Source organism: Octopus sinensis, linkage group LG15 (assembly GCF_006345805.1).
Source record: "Octopus sinensis linkage group LG15, ASM634580v1, whole genome shotgun sequence".
Classification (NCBI taxonomy): domain Eukaryota; kingdom Metazoa; phylum Mollusca; class Cephalopoda; order Octopoda; family Octopodidae; genus Octopus; species Octopus sinensis.
In genome coordinates, this window is record NC_043011.1 from 31,071,413 (window position 1) to 31,094,668 (window position 23,256).

At 37.1% G+C, this 23,256-nt stretch overlaps 1 protein-coding gene across 5 annotated transcripts in view; it reads right to left on the bottom strand.

The window, feature by feature from the left end:
• Positions 1-1,540: 1,540 nt before the first annotated feature.
• The window catches only part of LOC115219716, a 37,734-nt gene continuing 16,018 nt past the window's right edge, over positions 1,541-23,256 (bottom strand). For 4 of the 5 annotated variants that reach the window (XM_029789903.2, XM_036509579.1, XM_036509580.1 and 1 more), the window contains 8 exons: positions 20,026-20,112; positions 18,899-19,057; positions 16,970-17,145; positions 15,435-15,584; positions 14,368-14,491; positions 12,714-12,891; positions 10,384-10,589; positions 1,541-4,764 (listed from right to left, as the gene is read on the bottom strand). In XM_029789903.2, the coding sequence (XP_029645763.1) occupies positions 4,562-4,764; positions 10,384-10,589; positions 12,714-12,891; positions 14,368-14,491; positions 15,435-15,584; positions 16,970-17,145; positions 18,899-19,057; positions 20,026-20,112 (1,283 nt within the window). In that variant the 3' untranslated portion in view covers positions 1,541-4,561. The remainder of the gene's footprint in view (positions 4,765-10,383; positions 10,590-12,713; positions 12,892-14,367; positions 14,492-15,434; positions 15,585-16,969; positions 17,146-18,898; positions 19,058-20,025; positions 20,113-23,256) is intronic. The other variant, XM_029789904.2, reaches the window with a different exon arrangement.

A 23,256-nucleotide genomic window follows, 5' to 3' on the forward strand; every position in this document is an offset into this window, starting at 1 on the left:
GTGGCACCTTGGGCAAGTGTCTTCTACTATAGCCTCGGGCCGACCAAAGCCTTGTGAGTGGATTTGGTAGACGGAAACTGAAAGAAGCCCGTCGTATATATGTATATATATGCGTGTGTGTGTTTGTGTGAGTGTATTTGTCCCCCTAGCATTGCTTGACAACCGATGCTGGTGTGTTTATGTCCCCGTCACTTAGCGGTTCGGCAAAAGAGACCGATAGAATAAGTACTGGGCTTACAAAAGATTAAGTCCCGGGGTCGATTTGCTGAAACAAGTAAAAGAGTAAAGAGTAAAAGAGTTAAGCATTGCTAACCTTCTGCATAAATTTGTAATTTCTCATATTCATTACATTGTCAACAATATTGTCATCCAACCATGTTTTGTTTTCCAGTGAAATTTTTCAGCATTTTTAAACATTCACTTTATGAATTCTTTACAGCTACATTATTTTCTTCATCCTGATAAACTAGCTTTAGGAACTGAACAATTTTCCTTCTTCTTCCCGAATATCCATGAACTCCAACTTAAAATCTAGATACCATTATTATCTCTTACTAATATGCAAATCACACACCCTTGTTCTTCTCTGAGATTGCAATCTCTCTTATTCTATAATGCACCTCCACTGTCCTAGCTGCACTCATAACTCAAAGTGCACTCCAAAATTTGGTGTCTCTGCATATGCAGATTTTTCTTTGGCTTTCTCACATTCAGTCTTATGATTGGCACTCCTAAGAGAGCAGTAATTAAGAGAAAGTAGGAATTGACTCAAATCATGATGAGCTGTGCAGATGTAAACTAGTCAAACTTGCTCCTTAATCTTGAATAAGATGAAAAAGACCAACAGTTTCTTTTCTTCTATATACTGATACGAGCAAAACGCCCCCCCGTCCAATGGTCGGTGCTGAGTTGTCAAACATTTAAACCAAATTTTCTCAAAACAACTTGTCCAACCGTCCCATTTTGTGGCATTATTTCAAGCCAGCCGGCTTTTTTTTGCGCCAACTGCACGTGCATTTTTCTCGCATATGTGTAGTATCGATTGCAACAGCTGATGTACTTGCATGTACAAATGCATGTTCCCACAGCTTTATCGATCGCATTCACACATGTAATCGATTTTTGTAATTTTTTCAAGACTTATACACGCCCTGATACCGTTGGTATCTACATATCAAATTTGAGCACAATCGGATGGAGGATGCCTGAGATCCTAGAAGACACACACACAGACAGAACGTATTTTATATAATAGATTTTACACATTATATAAGGTCAAAGAGAAAGAAAAGGCCATGAAGGAGATGGAGGTTCTACATGGTTACACAACATGCTAAAAATAGCAGTGAATTCACTCAAACTACATCTTTAAAAAATGGAAGAACACAGTCATGGCTGATAAGCTTTGCTCACAGACCTGCTTGAAGAAAGTTGACCTGGAGCTTCAACAACAACAACAGAGGGAAGAAAAAAGAAGAAAATATAAAAAGACAACAATAAAAAAACAGATAAGAAATGGTAAGAAGGAAATTTAGCAGTATGAGGTGTGATGATTATCTTTATTAATATAATCTAACAGTAATCAGTCTGTTTAAACATTCATCCTCTCTGTTTAAAAAGTGTTGCACAACTGCAGTGGAGATTTTGTTGTTACAAATTATTACCAAAATCAACACTGAAATTATAATAAATAGGTTAACAAACTAATAATAAATAAGTGTAAATGACTGACGAACAGACCCCCAAAAATCTTTTCTTCGCTGTTGCATAACAAATTAATTTCCAAACTGTCAGTAAGTAGTCATTCTAATACACACACACACGCACACACACACCATGAGATCAGATCAGATCAAATAAAAAAAACAAAACAAAAGAGGGCCATGGACCAAAATCTACTTAAAAGTTGTGTCCTACCTCATTCACCCTCATCAGTAAGAGGGACACTGTTTCTAAGGCTCGAAAGTGTATATCCCGTCACAGATATTATTATCATGTATTTATGGCAAGGACACTTCATTCTCAATTGACACAGCCCAATACTGAGTAAGCACCATTCAGTAGTATTTCTCAATGACCCGTGTGGTTAAGAAATTTGCATCACTATCACATGGTTCCAGGTTCAGTCCTACTCTGCACCACTTTGGATCCAATATCTTCTACCACAGGCTCGAATCAACACAAGCCTTGGCAGTGCAACTGAATAGATGGAAATTGTGTGGAAGCCCAGTGGATGGACTGTAACTGGTCTTGCGGTGGTAGAATTAATCTAATGACTAGTTTAACACCCACCACCTGGTCCATGGGTGCTGTTAGTAGAGCCCACCCAGTTGCATATATTCTAACCAGTTATCATCTAGTCTGAGAATAACTCCTCTCTTTCTACCACCAATTTCGAAGGCTCTGCATGGGCGCTGCCTTTCCTTATTAATAAACTATAAAAAAATAATTTAAAAAACACCTCTCAAGAGTGTTACTTGAAAAGACATGAGCTCTTTCAAAATAACTTGTTTACATCACTTAATAATTTAAATTTCAATAGGCGCCTATCAACTGATTCATATTGAAATCACACTATTCATTACAGTTAATCTTTACAAAAATTCCTCTGCACCAGTGCTCAATTTCAGTTTTTGTAATACTATACATTGAGAGAGAAACTTCTCTCTGGAGAGGATGCCAGTCTATCACAGATAACTTTCCTAAAAAAATGAGTTGAATTCCAGTTGTCATTGTTTTTAGTGATGAACTAAATACCACAATATAGTGCCTTTTTCATTTAAGTGATCTGAGTCATTGAGAGTTAAGCATTTCAACTACGGATATAGTGTAGTGTCACTGACGAGATAAAAGCCATTATCTTCTTCAACTCAGCCGGTCCTCAACCCTCACATAACACCCACTGCTAAACTGTAAATGGGTTAGTCAGGGATTTAATAAAAAATCAAATAACAGGACAGTTGTTCACCATACATACACAGCATGTGCAATTGGTTGATAAATAATGTGTGTGTAAGTGAAATGAAATTTTTTTTTTAAATGATTCAAAAATTCAAAAGATTTGATATAATACTTATGTACCATCCAATTTGTTTGGTCATCAAGGGAGCTTCTAGAGTGTGTCATATGACCTGCTAAAACAGAAGCCAATGAGAGAGTACTTCTGTACATGACCTGCCAACACTGCAGCCAATGAGAGACCATCTGTAAAATATTATATTACCAGTCAAGACAACAACCAATGAGAGATGTATGTATATTACATGATGGCTACTACAGCAGCCAACAAGATACTGTCTATGTAAGAGACATGAATTGATAATACATCATTGGAATCTTTACTTTAAATTAGTCATTGTTTTCAACACAGAAACCAGATCCAACAGCAGACATGAAGGTTACAGCTACAAAGTAATTCACATTATGAGGTTTGGTTAAATCAAACACCAGATTTAAAGGCAGGAGAATACTGCTTGTAGAGTACCTGTTATTAAGGGAGTACAGCTGATGGCTTATGAGTGAACGATAATTATTATGTAGTATGTATAAATCTGTCTGCCAGACACCTTTGTTTATATATTATGCATTTAGTTCAATCAGAGCAGATTTCTGGTAACCGATGGTGACACCACCAACAACCTCATAATGTGTTGGTTTTCACTTTTAAATAAATAAATAAAATATAATTTAAAACTTCTCTAAAGATAAAATACTGATTTCTTACATAGGCACAAGGGTTCAGATTCATTGGGAATAAGGGATGAGATGAGACTTAGAGATGTTCATGCTTTTCTCAAACATCAGCAGCATAAGTGAATTGAAATAGCTACAACTGGGTTGTGGATTTCACTCACAAGGAGTTTATCAATTTTTATGGTATTTAATGCTAAAATTCTAAAAGAACACAATTTTTTTTTGTTTTTGCTTAGGCGCAAAGGCTTAAGTCAAACCAACAAAAGAAATTCCAGTACATATTTTACTAATATCTATTTTATCAACCCAAGTGAGATAAAAGGCAAAGTCAACTCAGAGCACACAGGAACAAAATAGTAAATGGTATAATGCCTTTAGTCTGGGTACTCTAATATTTATGCCAACTCAGAACATTCTAACTATAAAATAAGGATTTCATATACAGGCACAAGGCCACAAATTTGTAGGGGAGGGATATACTCAATTGATGTCACCCAGTATAATAACTGGTACTTATTTTAAAGGCAAAGTTGATCCTGGTGGGATTTCAACTTACAATTGTAAAGGGACAAAAACTAAATACTGTTAAGCATTTAGTCTGGAGTTCCCCATTTTTTCAATCCTGCTTGCTTCCATTCTCTAATAGATAAAAAATACTTTTTTTTTTTTTAAATGACACACAAGTGAATTAGGGTTTCTGAGAGAGAAATAAATAAGAGTTCCATAAAAACAACACTATTACATAATTAGTATATACAAAGTGAAAAAAACACTCGTTTTTTTTTTTCCCCATTTTTTTTCTTCTTACACATAATAAAATAAGTTATTTCATTTTGTCCTGCTGTAAAAATACTATTGTCAACATTGATTAAGTGTCTTCACGTTGTATATTGAAACAAGATGGAAATTTCCAACTGCGAGAGCCACCACACACTCTCAGTGCAAGCCAGTCATCTGTGTTTGATACGGAACATATGTCTTTCTCATCGTTTGTCACTTCTGTCTCAGTAGAACTTTCACAATTAGCTCCCCGGTGATTACTCTCTGTATTGTTGTCAGCAGTATCCGAACCTGTCAACACAAGCATTAAAAAAAAAAACAGTTATTAAAAAAAAAAAACACGCACACACACACACAAAAAAAAAAAAACTCACAGGCACAGTTTTGACTGTGTAGTAAGAAGTTTACTTCCCAATCACATGGTTCTGGGTTCTGTCTCATTGCATGGCACCTTGAGCAAGTGTCTTCTTCCATAGCCCTAGGCTGACCAAAGCCATTTGAGTGGATTTGGTAGACAGAAACTGAAAGACGCCCATCATATATATATATATATATATATATATATATATAATATGAGAGATATTGTAATTCAGAAGACCCAAGATGGTAGGTAAGGCTATGTAAGTGCTACGGGAGGACCGTAGTTAGACTCTCGATAATAATACGAGTGAGGAGTCTAATGCAGGTCTTGTGTGTGCATGTATATGTTAAATATAATGAGACATCAAAGCCAAGGCTGTGTGGAATTTATAGGATATTTATAAAGAGAAAGGTAGTCTTACAGCTGTTTCTGGGATATTAGGGATACCCCTTCATCAAAAATGATATGAGAAAGTTAACTAGAGGGAATAGTAGAGTTCAATATAAGGAGTTATTTTGAAAAAAGATGGATATAGGAAGTATAAAGGGAAATAAGAGAATAAAAATAAAAGCAAAAATGTATGGGTATGTAAATGTGAAAATGTGTGGCCCAGTGGTTAGGCTGTTGCACTCACAATCTAGTGATTGTGGGTTTGATTCCCAGACCAAGCAAAACACTTCATTTCATGTTGCTCCAGTCCACTCAGTTGTACATGGGTACAGGCCTGTAGATGGACAGGCTTTCTGATCAGAGGAAATGTTGGCCTGCTTGCCTTGCCAGCAGTGACATCATTCAAAAGCTAAAATGATGCAAAGTGCATTGTGACCAGAGATGCATAACATCTGATAGACTGGTCAATCATATGATGTGCATCATCATCATTTAACATCCACTTTCCATGCTGGCATGGGTTAGATGGTTTGACTGGAACTGGTAAGCTGGAGGGCTACACCAGGTTCCAGCCCAATTTGGTATGGTTTTTATGGCTGGATGCCCTTCATAATGCCAATTGTACATACATACATACATACACACACACACACATATATACCTCCCACTCTTCAATCCTGTCCTCTCAGCCTTGTCTCACTGTATCATTGCTTTTTACTAGCTTCCGATGTGTTCCACCCACATGTGACAAGAAAGCTTTTCACACACCTTACCCCAACAAACCACTCTACATCTCTTCTTTTCCTCACATTTCCCCCTTCATGCACTATGCCTACCTCTCACTCCCCAATCCTGTCTTTACAGCCACGTTTCTCTGTATCATTGCTATCTAGCACTTAGCCACCATCTCTATCCTGATGTCTCCCATTCTCTCTCTCCTTCTCCTGCACTTCCCTCAGGTTGGGTAACCATGTATCTCCTTTGCAGCAGCACACCTGTGTCTGTCCTCATTTATGATCTCTCTCTCTCTCTCTCTCTAGCTGAGTAACTCTGTACCTCCCCTACAGCAAGATACCTGTTCTATCTCTCTGTCTCACTATAACCTTTCATCATCTGACACAAGATCACTTCCTCCAAAGCCCCATTCCTTCTCAAAAGATTTTTCTCTTGCAGGTTACTTGGTGACCCTGCCAGTGCAGGTGCCACATAAAAAGTATCCAGTCCACACTGTAAAGCGGTTGGTGTTAGGAAGGGCATCAAGCTGTAAAAATCTTGCCAAAACTGATCTTGCTTGTGCTTATGCCACATAAAAAGCACTAAGTCCACTCTGCTGGGTTGGTATTAAGAAGGGCATCCAGCTATAAAAATCCTGTAAAAAACAGTCACAGAAGTCTGGTGCAGGCTTCTGCCAGACCAGCCCCTGTCAAACTGTCCCACCCATGACAGCACAGAAGGCAGACGCTAAATGATGATGATAATGATATATGCGCAAGTGTCTTTATGTCTGTGTTTGTCCCCAACCACTGCTTGACAACCAGTGTTGGTTTGTTTACATCACCATAACTTAGCAGTTCAACAAAAAAAAAAGACCAGGCTTAGAAAAAAAAATTACTGATGTCAATTTGTTCAACTAAACCCTTCAAGGCGCTGCCGCAGCATGGCCGCAATCCAATGACTGAAATAAGTAAAAGAAAAAAAAAACAGTTATTACTGATTTCTATTTTGTCTAAGCACAAAAGATTATTTTTACAGGATGAGTCGATAATGGGAAGTTGTGACATTCATACATCAATATCTGCACCAATTTATTTTCTCACACAAGTGTGATAAATCTTATAGGGTCAATTGTATGACCATTATTTATTGATCTTTTAGCATTCAGATTATTCTGTCAAATGTAAAGCTTATTTATTCACATTCTTTTGAATTACTCATGCATTATCTCATAGCTTTGAAAATTTGATGATGTGATTGTTTATTTCTAGAATGACATTGTAGGATATGCATGAGAAGCTAGATCTGGTCAGTTTGAACATAAAACAAGTAGAATATTTGGACCAGGTAAGGCCAGTTTAAATGCTAAAGGTATAATGTTCCATTGTTGGATGGACAAATCTACTGACTCCTGTTGGACCTCAGCATCTCCAAACTATATTACTGTTGCCTATTTAAAGAACTAGTTGACTGAACTAGCAAAGTGCAAGATGTTTTGGAAATGAACACAGTTGCAGTGCAGTATGAGAATGACTGAGCAAAATGTTTAGTGCCAGTTCCGAGGGTCAGATATAGTATTTGGCTAGCTAGTCCAGAAGAACAGAAGCTGTTGTAGTAGTTGACGAAAATGCATAGAGAAGAAACTGTACTTGATCTTAGTGACTGCAGCCTGTTCAGAAGTGAATCTTTGTTAATCAGTCAGAGGCCTTCCTCTGAATAAAGTTTAAGATGTTTTCGCGTGTAACAGAAGTATCTTCAATGATCAAGAATTACTGCAATGTTGGTCTTTTTAGAGAACCTGCAACTAATCAGCAGTAAAATATTTTCTTTGAGGTTCTGTTTTGGCTAGAGAAGGCACATGGCCTAGTGGTTAGGGTGTTGCACACGTGATCGCAAAATTGTGGTTTCAATTCCTGGATTGGGCAGTGAGTTGTGTTCTTGAGCAAAATACTTCATTTCATGTTGCTCCAACACATTCATCTGTAAATGAGTAACTCTGTGACAGACTATTCAAGTTGAATGTTATGACCTCAATCACTTATACTCCATGGAAATTGGGTTAAAATGGTTCTGTAAGTCCTAGGACAGTAATGTCCAGGAGACTTACTAAATTCTATTTTGGCTATGAAAGATCACAAGAGATTACGAAGCCCCGACTTTTAAGTGTTTTGCATTTTTTAAAGACTCGGCAAGCCAAATGAGACCATAATCTCGTGTCCTATGCCAGGGATGTAACCAGCCCACTTATATAATGCGTACCTTTCCTTCATTGGACACTAAATTCTGCTTGTGAAGACCTGTTGAGGCAAGTGAAATCAAAATCAAAATTGATATTAAATTCGATGACTGGCATCTGTGCTAGCGGAGCGCTAGGAGTACCATCCGAGCATGATCGTTGCCAGACCAACAAACTGGCTTCCATGCCGGTGGCACATAAAAAGCACCATTCGAGCATGATCATTACCTGTGTCGCCTTACTGGCACTTGTGCTGGTGGCACATGGAAAAACATTCGAGCGAAGTCATTGCCAGTGTCGCTGAACTGGCTCCTGTGCAGGTGGCACATGAAAAGCACAATTTGAGCGTGGCTGTTGCCAGCACCGCCTGACTGGCCCTCGTACCAGTGGCATGTAAAAGCACCCACTACACTCTAGGAGTGGTTGGCATTAGGAAGGACATCCAGCTGTAGGAACTCTGTCAGATCCGATTGGAGCCTAAGCAGCCATTTGGTTCGCCTCTTCAGTCAAATCATCCAACCCATGCTAGCATGGAAAGCGGACGTTAAACAATGATGATGATGAAAAGGGTGTGGTAGAAGACTTTTGTTGATATGTATAGTAATTTATCTTAGTGCTGTTGACAATCACTAAGTTGTGAGTGCATCCTCTTGAAGGATGCACTCAAGAGAAACACATGGTGTGTGAGAGGTGCTTGTTTTGGATCATCTGTATCACTACTGAAATGTTTGAAATGATAATAGTAAGCTGAAAGTTGACAGCATTAGATAGGCTACCCTATTTAAGAACATGATGTACTATCACCATTATTATTTCATTATCAACATTTAATGTAAGTTTTCCATGCAGGCATGGGTTGGATGGTTTGACAGGCACTGGTAAACCAGAGGGTTGCACCAGGCCCCAGTCATCTATTTTTGGCATGGTTTCCATGGTAGGATGCCTTTCTAACGCCAACCACTTTACAGAGTGTACTGGGTGCTTTTTAATATATGTTTCTATAAATTTGCAGAGATAAAGAAATCTGAAGATTTGGCAAGAATAGGACTTAGTACTGCAGCACATTGTTTAACCCTTTCGTCACTGTATTTATTTTGAGATGCTCTGTGTTTCTTTCAATTACTTTAAATATAACAAAGAATTTAGTAAAATAACTTAGTTATCATTAAGCTAGTGTTAGGAACATAAATTGTGACTAAGGTTTGGTGGAAGATTTTAATTCAAATTTTATGAAAGCAAGACATTTTGTACTCAGAGCCAGAGCCAGTTTCAGCCGGGTTGGTATTGAAAGGGTTAAAGGAAATAGAATGGTTAAGGTTGGAACAGGTGATTTTGTTTGGTTGGAATGATCGGAAACATACCGTAAATCTTCGAGTATAATCCGCATTTTTTCCCCAAAATTTAAAAGTCCAAATCCCTAGTGCGTACTATAAACGAGGTTAAAAATGAAAGATATTTTCTAAGCAATGTCCGAGTCTCTATTTGCTGTCCGGCAATGTTTATTCAGACACATTCAGGGGCAAAAATACCTTAAGCTAAGCTTGAAAGCAATGAAGTCATAAAAGAATAATCCATAACTTGCAGTAAGCAACATTTATTAAAAGTTATTACTGTTATTTCTTTATTTTCTGCAAACAAAATGCACAAAAATGCTACACGTCTGCATTATGTTATATATACAATAATAATAAAGGACGTTACCGTATACATTTTTACAAACCAAGGACGTTATATAGACCTCTTTGGCTCAAGTTAGAGAAGGGGTGCGTATTATACACAAGGTTTAGGTTTTTCAGAGGTACAGCCCCCTAAAAATCCCCTGCGTATTATACTCAAGGGCAGACTATACTCGAGGATTTACGGTAGCTAGGAAAGGGTTAGAATGATTGAAAATGTAATGTGGAGCTGTTCCGTGTGACAATGACTTTTAGGAACAAAAGCCACAAAAAATTACAATGGATGGTAGTCACAGCAGAGAAGAAGAAATGATAAAAACATATCTGGATTTTAGATATCGGAGACTAGGTGACACATGATTAAGAGTAATGGTAATATGTTGAACTACAAACTTATTTAACTACAAACTTATTTAACCCATGGCAGATGTTAAAACAATGATGGCCATAATGATGATCAGAATGATAGTGATAATCATAAAGATGACGATCATCATCATAATAATAATAAAGGTGATGATGATGTTACTTACTGATATCATCATTAGCACAAGGGTCGGTGAAGCGAGTAGAAGCTCGTTTTTTCGGTTGTCTTTGGAGTAAAAGCACAATTCCATTCAAGTAGCTGAAAACAGAGAGTTGGGTGATACTCTGTCTGACTTCATTGTTTCGGATTGCACTGCTTAGCCACGTTCGGACAAAATTGAAATCTGCACCAAGTTGGTGAGCACCATGTAAACTGAAGAGAAGAAAACAATTCTATTAAGTACAAAAACAAATAAAAGCAACAACAAAAATTTGGTAGAAAATTAATAAGGATAAATAATAAGGAGTGGCTGTGTGGTAATTAGCTTGCTTACGAACCACATGGTTCCGGGTTCAGTCCCACTGCATGGACCTTGGGCAAGTGTCTTCTACTATAGCCTCGGGCCAACCAAAGCCTTGTCAGTGGATTTGGTAGACAGAAACTGAAGGAACACCATCGTATATATATATGTGTGTGTGTGTGTGTGTGTTTGTGTGTCTGTGTTTGTCCCCTCCCCCAACATCGCTTGACAACCGATGTGTGTTTACTTCCCCGTAACTTAGCAGTTCGGCAAAAGAGTCGGATAGACTATGTACTAGTCTTACTAAGAATAAGTCCTGGGGTCGATTTGCTCGACTAAAGGCAGTGCTCCAGCATGGCCACAGTCAAATGATTGAAACAAGTAAAAGAGTATTTATTCCAACTAATGGGTATACAAACCATATACAACTGTTTGCATAAGTCTAGTTATTGGCCAACAGCTTTCACCTCTACTACTTTACACTTGAATGGTTAGCAGTTGAAACAGTGTTGCAAGTTCAAATCTAATCACTAAAATTCAAGGATGGTTGTGATGAGCTGCAACAGCAGGAGTTTGAGGAAGAATCCAAGGAAATAGAAAATTAGTTGAGCTCCAGGAAATTCATATGAATTTTAGTTTAGTCATACAAATCTCAGCCAACTGGAAGGATCCCAACCAGAATATATGGTCTCAGGAAAACAGTTTTATTAAGTCTGCCAGGCCCTTGTTTCTGGCTTTGTAAAAGAACCAATGATACTGTTAAGATTTCACTCAAATATACTGTATAAAATTCTAAGAATCCCAAAGAATCAGCATATTTTGTTTTGAGGTTGATGTTCCTATCAAAGAAGGGCATATGTATTATATATTCATCATCATCATCATCATCATCGTTTAACGTCCGTTTTCCGCGCTAGCACGGGTTGGACGGTTTCGACCGGGGTCTGGGGAGCCAGGGGCTGCCCCAGGCTCCAGTCTGGTCTGGCAGTGTTTCTACAGCTGGATGCCCTTCCTAACGCCAACCACTCCGCGAGTGTAGTGGGTGCTTTTTACGTGCCACCTGCACAGGTGCCAGAGGGGTCTGGCATCGGCCACGGTCGGTTGGTGCTTTTTATGTGCCACCTGCACAGAAGCCAGTCGGGGCGGTGCTGGCATCGGCCACGTTCGGATGGTGCTTTTTATGTGGGGGGGGTGTGCAGAAATATAGGGGAGCACCAGTGGGGAGGGGTGTTCGGAGTGATCATGTGATCATGTACTTGACTCAACAGGTCTCCTCAAGCACAGCGGGACGATCTGGGATCCGGGGTACTTTGAATGGGCAGGGGCTATGTGGAACTGATGCAGGAAGCAGCCCGGGTCTTTGCAGTCACAGCATATCTCCAGAGATCTCGGTCCTTCGCCATTGCCTCGGTGAGGCCCAACGCTCTGAGGTCAAGCTTGACTGCCTCATCCCATGTCTTCCTGGGTCTACCTCTCCCCCTGATACCTTCAACTGTTTGGGAGTGGCACTTCTTCACACATCTCTCCTCATCCATCCGCAGCACTACGTATATATATATATGTATGTGTGTGTGTGTATGTATATGTATGATATGTATAAAGTTTGTCTTTCTTGTCTATATAAATATTAGAAAATAATAGAATTTTGTTGTTGCTCATATTTATAACATCTTGGAAAATGTCATAAACAATCAAGATATTGATTCCTCACACATATATTAAACCATAAATACTCAAAAATAAATTCACTGAAACAATATTTATAAGATAAAATACTACTATAGGCACAAGGCCTGAAATTTTGAGGGAGGGGGCCAGATGATTAGATTGATCCCAGTATGCAACTGGTACTTAATTTATAGACCCCGAAAGGATGAAAGGCAGAGTCAACCTCAGCAGAACTTGAACCCAAAACACAACGACAGGTGAAATACTGCTAAGCATTTCACTCGGTGTGCTAACAATTCTGCCAGCTTACTACCTTAACAATAAGAACAACAACAGCAGCAGTAGCAACAGCAATAATAATTAAATACCTAAATTTAATTTTCTCCTTCAAAATGAAGTCAGTCCAAGCTTCACACATGGCTACAGTTGCCATTGAGATAACGCTAAGTTGGGACGTCACTCTCAGCTTACTGACACCTTCCACAACAGGTTCCAGTATTGTTTCCAGTGCATGTTCAATATAATCCTGTTGTTCAATGGTGTAATCTGAAAAGATTTAAGCATATAATGTGAATGAAAGTAAAGTTGGTTTGAAACTACTAAGGTTTTTGTTAATCTCAACTTCAAATTGTAAAGGAAGTTTGTCTTTCATTTCTGCATCTTCAATAATGTAATGGATTTACATTATGTAACATATGATCATACAAAAGACCTGTGCCAGCAAGACTTGTATCATTTAGTAAAATTGATAAAAATAGAGTACAGTGAACTCTATAATCTCTATGTTAAATGGGCAGCAGGTGCAGCCTGTATTTTGGTTTCTTGTTTTTAACTTGGAGGATGTAAACCTTTGCTAGGTCTTATTAATTTCTCTCCTGTCACTTTTTTTTCCCAGAAGAACTGTCTGAAATGTTGAACTTTCCATTCCTATCAGCATGTTCACTGCACTCTTTTTATCGATTTTCCATAAGTAGCAACCATGTATTGAAGTCAGTTCAATTAATCTTATAAACATATGATCTTGAGCAAATGTAAGGCAATTCTTGCCACTTTTCATTACTCCTCCAGCACACAGTTGAAGTCAGATCACAAGTGAATCCATTTAGTTTTGAGGTAAATAAAAGCTCCTCTTTTGGAAGACATCTAAACCAACACTGGTCAACTGTGATCTGAATCACTTCTATATCAATGATGGACATACTGGCACAACACTAGGAAGAATGGAGAAAGAAGATATAACCATGTCAACTTGATTTCAACAGTGTGCAACACAAACGCCAGGGGAGCAACAGACAAAAACCTGTACAACAGCAGCAACAATGATAATGGTGGTGGTGGTGGTGAAGGCAAAGGATAAAGAATGGAGTCGTCTCAGACAGGACTGGATGAGATGATATGAGGAAGAAATAAACATGGTGAAATTCCAAACAGGCTACAGAAGTCTAAATAAATTCAATACATGAAACTAAATAATGACACAAATAATTACTGTTAAATAATGATTTCTAGCATTGATACAACAAATTTCTAAGTTTAGAAGATCAAATCAACTCCAATACAAAACTGATTATATATATATAAATTTATAATTATATATATAAATTTATAATTCATCATCATCATCATCATCGTTTAACGTCCGTTTTCCGCGCTAGCACGGGTTGGACGGTTATATATATATATATAATTATAATAAAAGGTACAAGGATAATAGCAGCATTGCTAGAAATAGAAGAAAAAAACAACTCTAAAAACACACAAAACAAAGTTAGCCAACTATCTCTGTTTTTGTATGTGCTTAATGACTAAAGACAAAAATGAGTGGTGAGAGCCTGTGAGACATGTCAAACACATAATAGCAAGGTGAAAAATGATATGATGATTATTATGCAGGACTTCAAGGCTAAGACAATCCTTGGAGGATTTGAACTCAGAAAGATATAGAGAAGATTTAAAATACTTTATTACCATTTCTGTAACTTACAAAAAACAATTAAAAAACAGTGTAAATTTTCAATTTACCATTAAACCTACCCACACTTTTACTCCTCCAAATCTTGCCACCAGGCATATTGTTCTGGAAAAACTGCTTCGATATTTTCCCACAATTTTCAGAAAACAGTTTCATTACCGAACCAGATAAGGACTGAAAAGAAATTTTTCAAAAATAGATTTTACTAAAAGACCTCATAAATGACATGCTTATTTTTTTATATCACATATTTAAACCATTGTTGGTTAACAGGGTTTCAACAAACCTAAAACTGGTTCACTGCAATGACAAAGATGAGAATCAGAAGAGTGTCTGTACAATAAGACAGAACAAATACTACAGAGTATTTTTGCTCTATAGCACTGGTTTATTAATTTTTCTCCCAATGTTTACATCCTTCACTGATGGCTTCAAAAAGCACCATTTGAGCATGATCATTACCTGCGTTGCCTTATTGGCACTTGTGCCAGTGGCACGTGAACAAAACATTCGAGAGAGGTCGTTGCCAGTGCCACTGGACTGACTCCTGTGCAGGTGGCACGTAAAAGCAGCCACTACCCTCTCGGAGTGGTGGGTGTTAGGAAGGGCATTCAGCTGTAGAAACTCTTGTCAGATCAGATTGGAGCCTGGTGCAGCCATCTGGTTCGCCAGTCCTCAGTCAAATCATCCAACCCATGCTAGCATGGAAAGCGGACGTTAAACAACAATGATGATGATGAATGTCTGTGTGTGTGTACAGACAGATAGACAGATATACGAAGTGGCATCAAAAAAAAGTTCCAGGACTAATACTGTAGCACACCAACAGATGGCAGCACATGGTTGTATGCACAGTGAGAGCTAGCAGTGACCTTCATGAGGCAGTGTGCAAAGAGGTCAAACCTTTATATACACACAAATAACTGAAGGTACACATAAATTCAGTAGTACTCAAAAAATATCTTAATATTGAAGCAGACAGAATATTTAAATCTTATTTATCATCAGGTCAAAATAAAAGGTGGAGTAAATATATACTTTAAAATAATTTTAGTGTCTAAAATATATATAAACAATCATATGTGTTAACAATGTATCGATAGTATCATATATTTACCTGGAGTTGGGAATTGATATCTTCTAATTCATGATAGACCTCAGTAAGAGCAGAGTGTATATAGGCATTGTGCAATGAGTTATACAATGATAGGTTCGTGCATAACGTCTGGGCTATACATACAGCACGCTTTGTTTCATCAGACAGTATCTATGAAATAAAATTAAACAAAATCAAAAAAACTAGTGATGAAAATACCATACAAGCATTGAAGTAGATTAACTGTACATCTCATAAAGCACAGTTAGTTTACTACAATGTGAGACAAAATAGGCTCAATTTTAAAGTTGTGCCACTTCAATTACCCCAAACAGACAAGGAACAAAAGTATTTCAATTATGAGCAATATCATTCTTTTATAAAGAATCTGAAACAATTTGATGTGTCCTTCCCATATTTGGGATTTGAGGAAGATATGGTTGCTATTTCTAGCAGGTGAAGATACCATGTAGAGGCTACCTCTTTTGCTTAGCCACAAAGAAGTTATTTAAACTGTTGTCACAATCAATAACCATCATCATCATCATACAAGCAACATTCTTAGTCACCAGTCTTCTGTGAAAAACCTATCTAGATATGAGAAAATATTACTCAACTTGGAAACAAGGGAGGATTGGCAACAGGAAGGGCATCTGGCCACAGGAAATCTACCTAAACAAATTCTGTCTGACCCATGCAAGTGTATGTTAAATGATGATGAAGTTGGTGTGTAAATAAGAGCAATTTCAGCAGATTAAATTTGTCTTAAACACCTTATGATGTACATAAAAGAATATTAATTTTGGTACTCTATTGTGTAATAGACATTCCTATGATGAGGGTTAACATTGGTTTTGAAGAAAATATCATATTGCCAGGAGTTCAATACACAAGATGTCATTTGTAAACATTTACAGCAAATGCCCAACAGACCACTAGGATTTCATGCATGATGAAAGCAGAGATCTAAGTGGTCTTCTTCTTGTCTAATATTTTGAATCTGGATTTGTCCCTGTTAACAGGGGTGGCCGGACCTACCTCACTCCCACAGCAACTGCTCTCACACCATCTTGCCCAGTTTTGGGCGTCCTCCCTCCTCAAGCCAACCCTGCCAATATCCTCCTCCACCTGTCCATCATTGCATTTTATGATTTATAGGATGTTGTTACTACCAGCCTTTGGAGTAAAATATCTTGATTCAAGAGGAGAAATCATTACTATGGTCAAGTTTAAACCTATCTACAGGCCATAAAAAACAAACAACAAACCATTAACAATACAACCCCTTCAACAAGGGGATAATACAATAGAAATGTTGAGCATCTCCACAAACCTCAATATTACATAGGACTAAAATATAATTCAAGTATATGTAGTATTTAAGCAGATGAGAGGTAAATTTCTCCCTGAATAGTACATAAGACAATCATAGGTAACTTCCCCAAAAGTTTTGACAGCTAAGCTAAATGAACAGGAAAAGCATCCAGCTCAGGGATGCAATGAAATGAGCTGGAAATTCACTACAATTTTTTTTTAATTATGATATTAAAGCTTACCTTTAAGTCTGTCTGTGTGACAAGAATGAACGAACCAATCGACCAACTAGCAAGGAACTCATGGGTCTTGGAATAGCACCATGATAATGCAATGCATGCTGTGGTCTGAAGGCGTGTGAAAAGGGACAATATTTGAGTTGGGTCCGTTCCAGACTTCTGTAAAGTTGACTCAGGCCCTTCAACAAAAGAAAAAAAGTTTCTTTTTAATTACTATATCCCAGAAAAGAATTAAATAACATCAAGAAAACAAACAATTCTTCAACATATTCTTAACTAAATAATACCCCATCAAAAACTGTCACAATAATTTATTTAACAAGAATGTTATTATATAAGATTTCTTTAAGAACTAAATACTTCCTCTCCATACCAAAGATTTATTGAGGATATTTGCACATTATTTATTACTTTCTGATTAGCTATAGCAATGTGTCTTGTCAATAGTTATTATACAATGCCTCTAACAGGATTTGAAATCATGAACTTGTACTTCAATGGTCCAAATATTTAATCAATCAAAATGTGTGGACCTATTATGAAATTACATTGCATCAGTTTTGTAAAGAAGAGTATTGAGAAAGAGAAAGCTTGATATTTCATCTAGAGCTCCCCTTCTTCTTACCAACTATTTTATGTTGCAAATTTATATGTATTTATTTTCCACAGGTAGCAAAAAATGTTATGTGATGAAGAGATATTTCTAATCCTGAATGGATACCACAGTTTACATACAAGAATATTTGGATTTACCAGTGACAACTAATGAAAAAAACATCCAGCAAATATGCAATACTTCGATTATTTGCAGTGATAAGCAGTACTTCAATATGGTCTATTAAATTAAAATTAACATTCATAGTTTATTCTCCTTTTTCCTGCAAGAGCACATGTGGTAATATCCATTAGTTGTGGTAGCACGACAAGCTGAACTAACAGATATTACCATGTACTCTTGCAGGAAAAAGGAAAGTAAACTATAAATGTTAATTTTATTAATAGCTTTTTTCTCTCTACATATTCCATTTTAGAACATATTTTTAATAAGGTTTTTCAAAAACCAAAACATGTAAATGCATTCAGATAAAAGGAAAATTAAAATGCGCTCAATTTTAAGAAAGTAGCATTTTCGCTCTTGTTTTTTATACTTTATATATATATATATACTTTATATATATATATATATATATATATATATATAAATATATATATATATACACACACACATACATATACACACACACATACATATATATACACACACACATACATATATATACACACATACAGGTATATATACTTGTGAATTTCCTTAAGTATGACTTTAAACTGCATCCAATAGAGAGAGAGTAGGATGACACTGTGGGACTGGCTCTGCACAAACTATGCCCACTATAATAATAAACCCTTGTTGCCTTGTGGGATAACTTACAGAGTATCTAAAAAATGTTAGAGGAGTAAAATCCTACAGAAAATCCAGATATATACAGTTATGCTCAAATGATATCTGGTATTCTCTGTGGCTCCATGGATGCTGCAAATGTATTGACTTGTTGTTCCTTCATGGCATATTCATGAGTGGAGAAGTGGTAAGTGTATTTAAGGCTAGGTACTTACTTCTAGAAACAACCCACGCACGGTAGAGATAGTTAAGTTACCATCTCTGCCAAACTGTTGACCAACAATGAAAAAAACCAACTAATACTTGTCAATTCCAATATTGCCACTGCTTCTAATAGCAATACCTTCAAAGAGCTAGATGGATGGACACAATTGTTGAGAAGTGAATATCATGATCACAGATATTAAAACAGTGACAGGACACAAAACACCAGCCATTTGTCCATTTGCCCTGTAGTCTATTAGACCATCCCTTTATGCTCTCTGAAACAACCTGAAGTGTAATTCTAATTATTAATTCCAAACACTTACCTGTTGAGTTTAAACTTTGAATATAATTTTCCAGTGAAGATAATAATGGCTGATATGTGTCTTTCAAGAGTAATCCAGTTTTTGTGCTGTAGTCTCCATTACCTAACGGACAGGGATAACATTTATCCACTGTCCTTAAACCTTCAACTTTACAAACACCTTTAAAAGGACAAAAAGATAATATGTTGTTGTAATCCAACATCGGACTGTTATAACATATATTACAGTACACAGTATAGTTAGTTAGACAAGTAAGATATGACTATCTATGACCCCCATAACATATATAATTTCAGCAATTATAAAAAAAACAATTTTCTCATCAATTTCTTTATGCTAATATGGGTGAGATAGTTCTACAAATTTAGACATTTACTTCTGCCATAAAAATAGGTATTTATACTCAAATACTTGAGTATTTTCTTAAAAAGAATGCTTGTTACTATTTAGCTCCAGATTAACCTTGATTGAGAAGACCTATGATCAGAGGCATTCCAGCTATGACCATTTCATCTGTTTAAGGAATATCTACAACTAAAATATTCAGTATAAACTTACCCTTTTTTTAAGGCAGTAAGGTGTGGCTTGAGGGAGAATTAATTGCTATTCCCAGATGGTTGAGTCGCCACATAAAGGCTCTCATATTATTAGTATTGAAGTCACAACTGAAAGAGTTGATAGAGAACCAACCAACCAACCACAAGATAGGCCCACAGCCTATGTATCAACATTGAAGTTACACTTTATGCTCATCAAGGACATTTACATTGAATGGATTAGTTGAACCAACTACAAACAAGTACCATGAACATGTACAGTATTTCATTGTTAAGCAGTCCAAGTAGAGTATAATGAAGGATTCATAGAAGAGTTTAAATTCAACTGTCGCAATGATATTCCCCACAGATGTGCTATCTAAGTATGTCTTAGACATACCATATGAATACATTTTCCATGGTGTCACTATGACAGAACATCTTATAAGATAATAATTGAAATCAATAAAAACCAAGATCTTTAAATACTTAATAAAGCTTTTATGGTAAGTTGAAGTCTACGTTCAGCAGAGATCATTTTAAATTAGGGAAAAACAAAAACAACAATAAAAATCCAGTTTATTTACTTACAGTTATCCCAGCATCCAATTGCAGCAATTGTGTGAATTTTCTGTGCCAATATTTGCAGTGGTATAACTGAGCCAGATGGGAAAAGATCTAGGATACAACAAATAAGATCTTAATTATTTTTAACATGAGGCCTAACTTAATGACAAGCTGTAACATTCATTAGGGCTATAAGATACAGAAACAATAATGATGTTAGAAATTACGATGTCATATGAATTTAAAAACTTCAAGAAAATGTGTGAAATAAGATGATTTTAAAAGTGGAACTTGAAGTAGATAAAGCTACAAATAATGGTGTGTAAATATTGAGATCCTAAAACCCAGGTGCCACATAAAAAGCATTAGTTGGGGTGCTAGTACCATGTAAAAAGCACTGGTGCTGATGCCACATAAAAAGCACCCACTACACTGTAAAGTGATTGGCATTAGGAAGGGCATCCAGCCATAAAAACGAAACCAAAACAGACTATGGAACTTGGTGTGACCTCTGGCCTTGCCAGTTCCCATCAGGCCATCCAACCCATACCAGTATGGAAAACGTGCATTAAATGTTGATGATGAAATATTAGGTTAAAAAATCTCCTTTGTGTGGAAAAAGGTGACCTCAGTGGGATTTGAACTCAGAATATGAAGAGTCAGAAGAAATGCCACTAAACATTTTGTCTGATATGCTAACAAACCGACCAGTTCACAGTCTTAGGTCTGTGAAATAGGATTTCTAATATAGGTATAAAACCACAAATTCTGAAGGGAGGAAGAGTGTGCTCAATTGTATTGACTCCAATATCCAACTGATACTTAATTCATCAATCCAAAAAGGCTGAAAAATGGCAAACTTGACCTCAGCAGGATCTCGGACTCAAAATGTGAACAGATATATCCAAAAAGCACAAAGTATTTAGTTCGATACTTAACCATTTCTATCATTCTACTGACATTCAATAATAATAATAATCCTTTCTACTAGAGGCACAGGGCCTCATATATACGGGGAGAGGACTAGTCAATTACATCAACCCCAGTGTTTCTCTGGTACATCTATTGACCCTGTAAGGATGAAAGGCAAAATCAGCCTCGGCAGAATTTGAACTCAGAACATAGTTACAGGCAAAATACTACTAAGCATTTTGTCCAGCATGCTAACAATTCTACCACCTTATTCAATAATAGTAATACTGCATTTGATGGTATATAAGATGCACTTATCTTTTTACAAAAATGGCTCAAAAAAAAGTAAAAGAAAAAGCCACTCCAGGTCCTATACTCAAATTTGGGCCTCCCATAAGCTTTAACACAGATCTCTTTTCCCTGAATATGTGCTGCTGAAATTGGGATGCATCTAATGTGCTTGTATGCCTGTGTGTCTTTCATACTATTGACATGTTAAACGCTGTGGATTGTTACTGGAACTTACTGGTGATGCCACATATTTTGCATGGTCACATTGCATACTGCTTAATTAAAAGGAAATGTAACTTATTTGCATCTTTATAATATTTCATAATTAAACTTTAATATCTTTACGTTCTGAGTTCAAATTCTGCTGAGATTGACTTAGTCTTTCATCCTTTTGGGGGTCAATAAAGTAAGTACCAGTTGAGCACTGGAGTCGATTTAATGGACTCCCCAAAACTGCTTTAGTTACCATTCATGTTATTTAAATATCCTGGAAACTATGTCAGAGATACAGAATAAAATATTTTCTGAAATTATGAAAATATAGACGTAGGAGTGGCTGTGTGGTAATTAGCTTGCTTACCAACCACATGGTTCCAGGTTCAGTCCCACAGCATGGCACCTTGGGCAAGTGTCTTCTTCTATAGCCTCGGGCCGACCAAAGCCTTGTGAGATTTGATAGATGGAAACTGAAAGAAGCCCGTTGTATGTATGTATATATATATGTGTGTATGTGTGTGTATATGTTTGTGTGTCTGTTTGTCCCCCCAACACTGCTCGACAACCTATGCTAGTGTTTACGTCCCCATAACTTAGTGGTTCAGCAAAAGATAACCAATAGAATAAGTACTGGGCTTACAAAGAATAAGTCTTGGGGTCGATTTGCTCGACTAAAAGGCAGTGCTCCAGCATGGCCGCAGTCAAATGACTGAAACAAGTAAAAGAGTATCCCAGTGGTCAACTACTTATGCCCTCTACATAGTAGTAGTAGTAATGGTAGTAGTGATATGAGTATTCTCCTTACATAGGAGTATTCTCCTTTAGCATTGGAACCAGCCATATCAGGCCCAAATATTCTATCTGTCTTAGGTTCAAGCCGATTGGCTCCAACCTCTCACACCTACCCTATAATGTCATTCTAGAAATAAATAATCATATTGAAACTCAAAACTACTCGATAATGCATGTTTAATAGAAAGCAACATGAATAAATGAGCATTACATGTGACAGAATAATCTGAATGCTAAAGGGTCAAACAAAATATATCTTAATCAGATGAAATCTCATAAACAATGTTTACAGAAATATTTAGGCATAGGAGTGGCTGTGTGGTAAGCAAAGAAAGGTATAGTGATAGGTACATTTGTCTCCGGCCAGGGGTTGGTTAACTTTTTTTAGTTACCACTAAAGTAAGATCAGGTTGGGGAAGAGGTGTCTGTCACGAGGTATGTTTGTGAAAAGATGGAAGCCTGTGGCTTGCAAGCTGGGTATATTTGGCACCAGGTAAGTGTTGCCAGATCAAGAAGTAAAGGTTCTACCCAGATGGCTGGGTTCCATGCCCTACTATGTAACATTAAATTTGTTAACTTTCACTGAAATTTTTACCAATCATATTGTAAATTTTTTAAACGGTTTAAGCTACTTCACCCTATATGTTTGTCTGTCCTTGTATGTCCCCTCTATGTAACGCCTTAATGGCGAATTTTCATGAAATAAAGTAGCTTGCTTACCAACCACATGGTTCCGGATTCAGTCCCACTGCATGGCACCTTGGGCAAGTGTCTTCTACTATAGCCTCGGGCAACCAAAGCCTTGTCAGTGGATTTGGTAGACGGAAACTGAAAGAAGCCCGTCGGATATATGTATATATGTGTGTCTGTGTGTGTCCCCCCAACATCGCTTGACAACCGATGCTGGTGTGTTTACATCCCCGTAACTTAGCGGTTCGGCAAAAGATAGAATAAGTACTAGGTTTACAAAGAATAAGTCTTGGGGTCGATTTGCTTGGCTAAAGGCGGTGCTCCAGCATGGCCACAGTCAAATGACTGAAATAA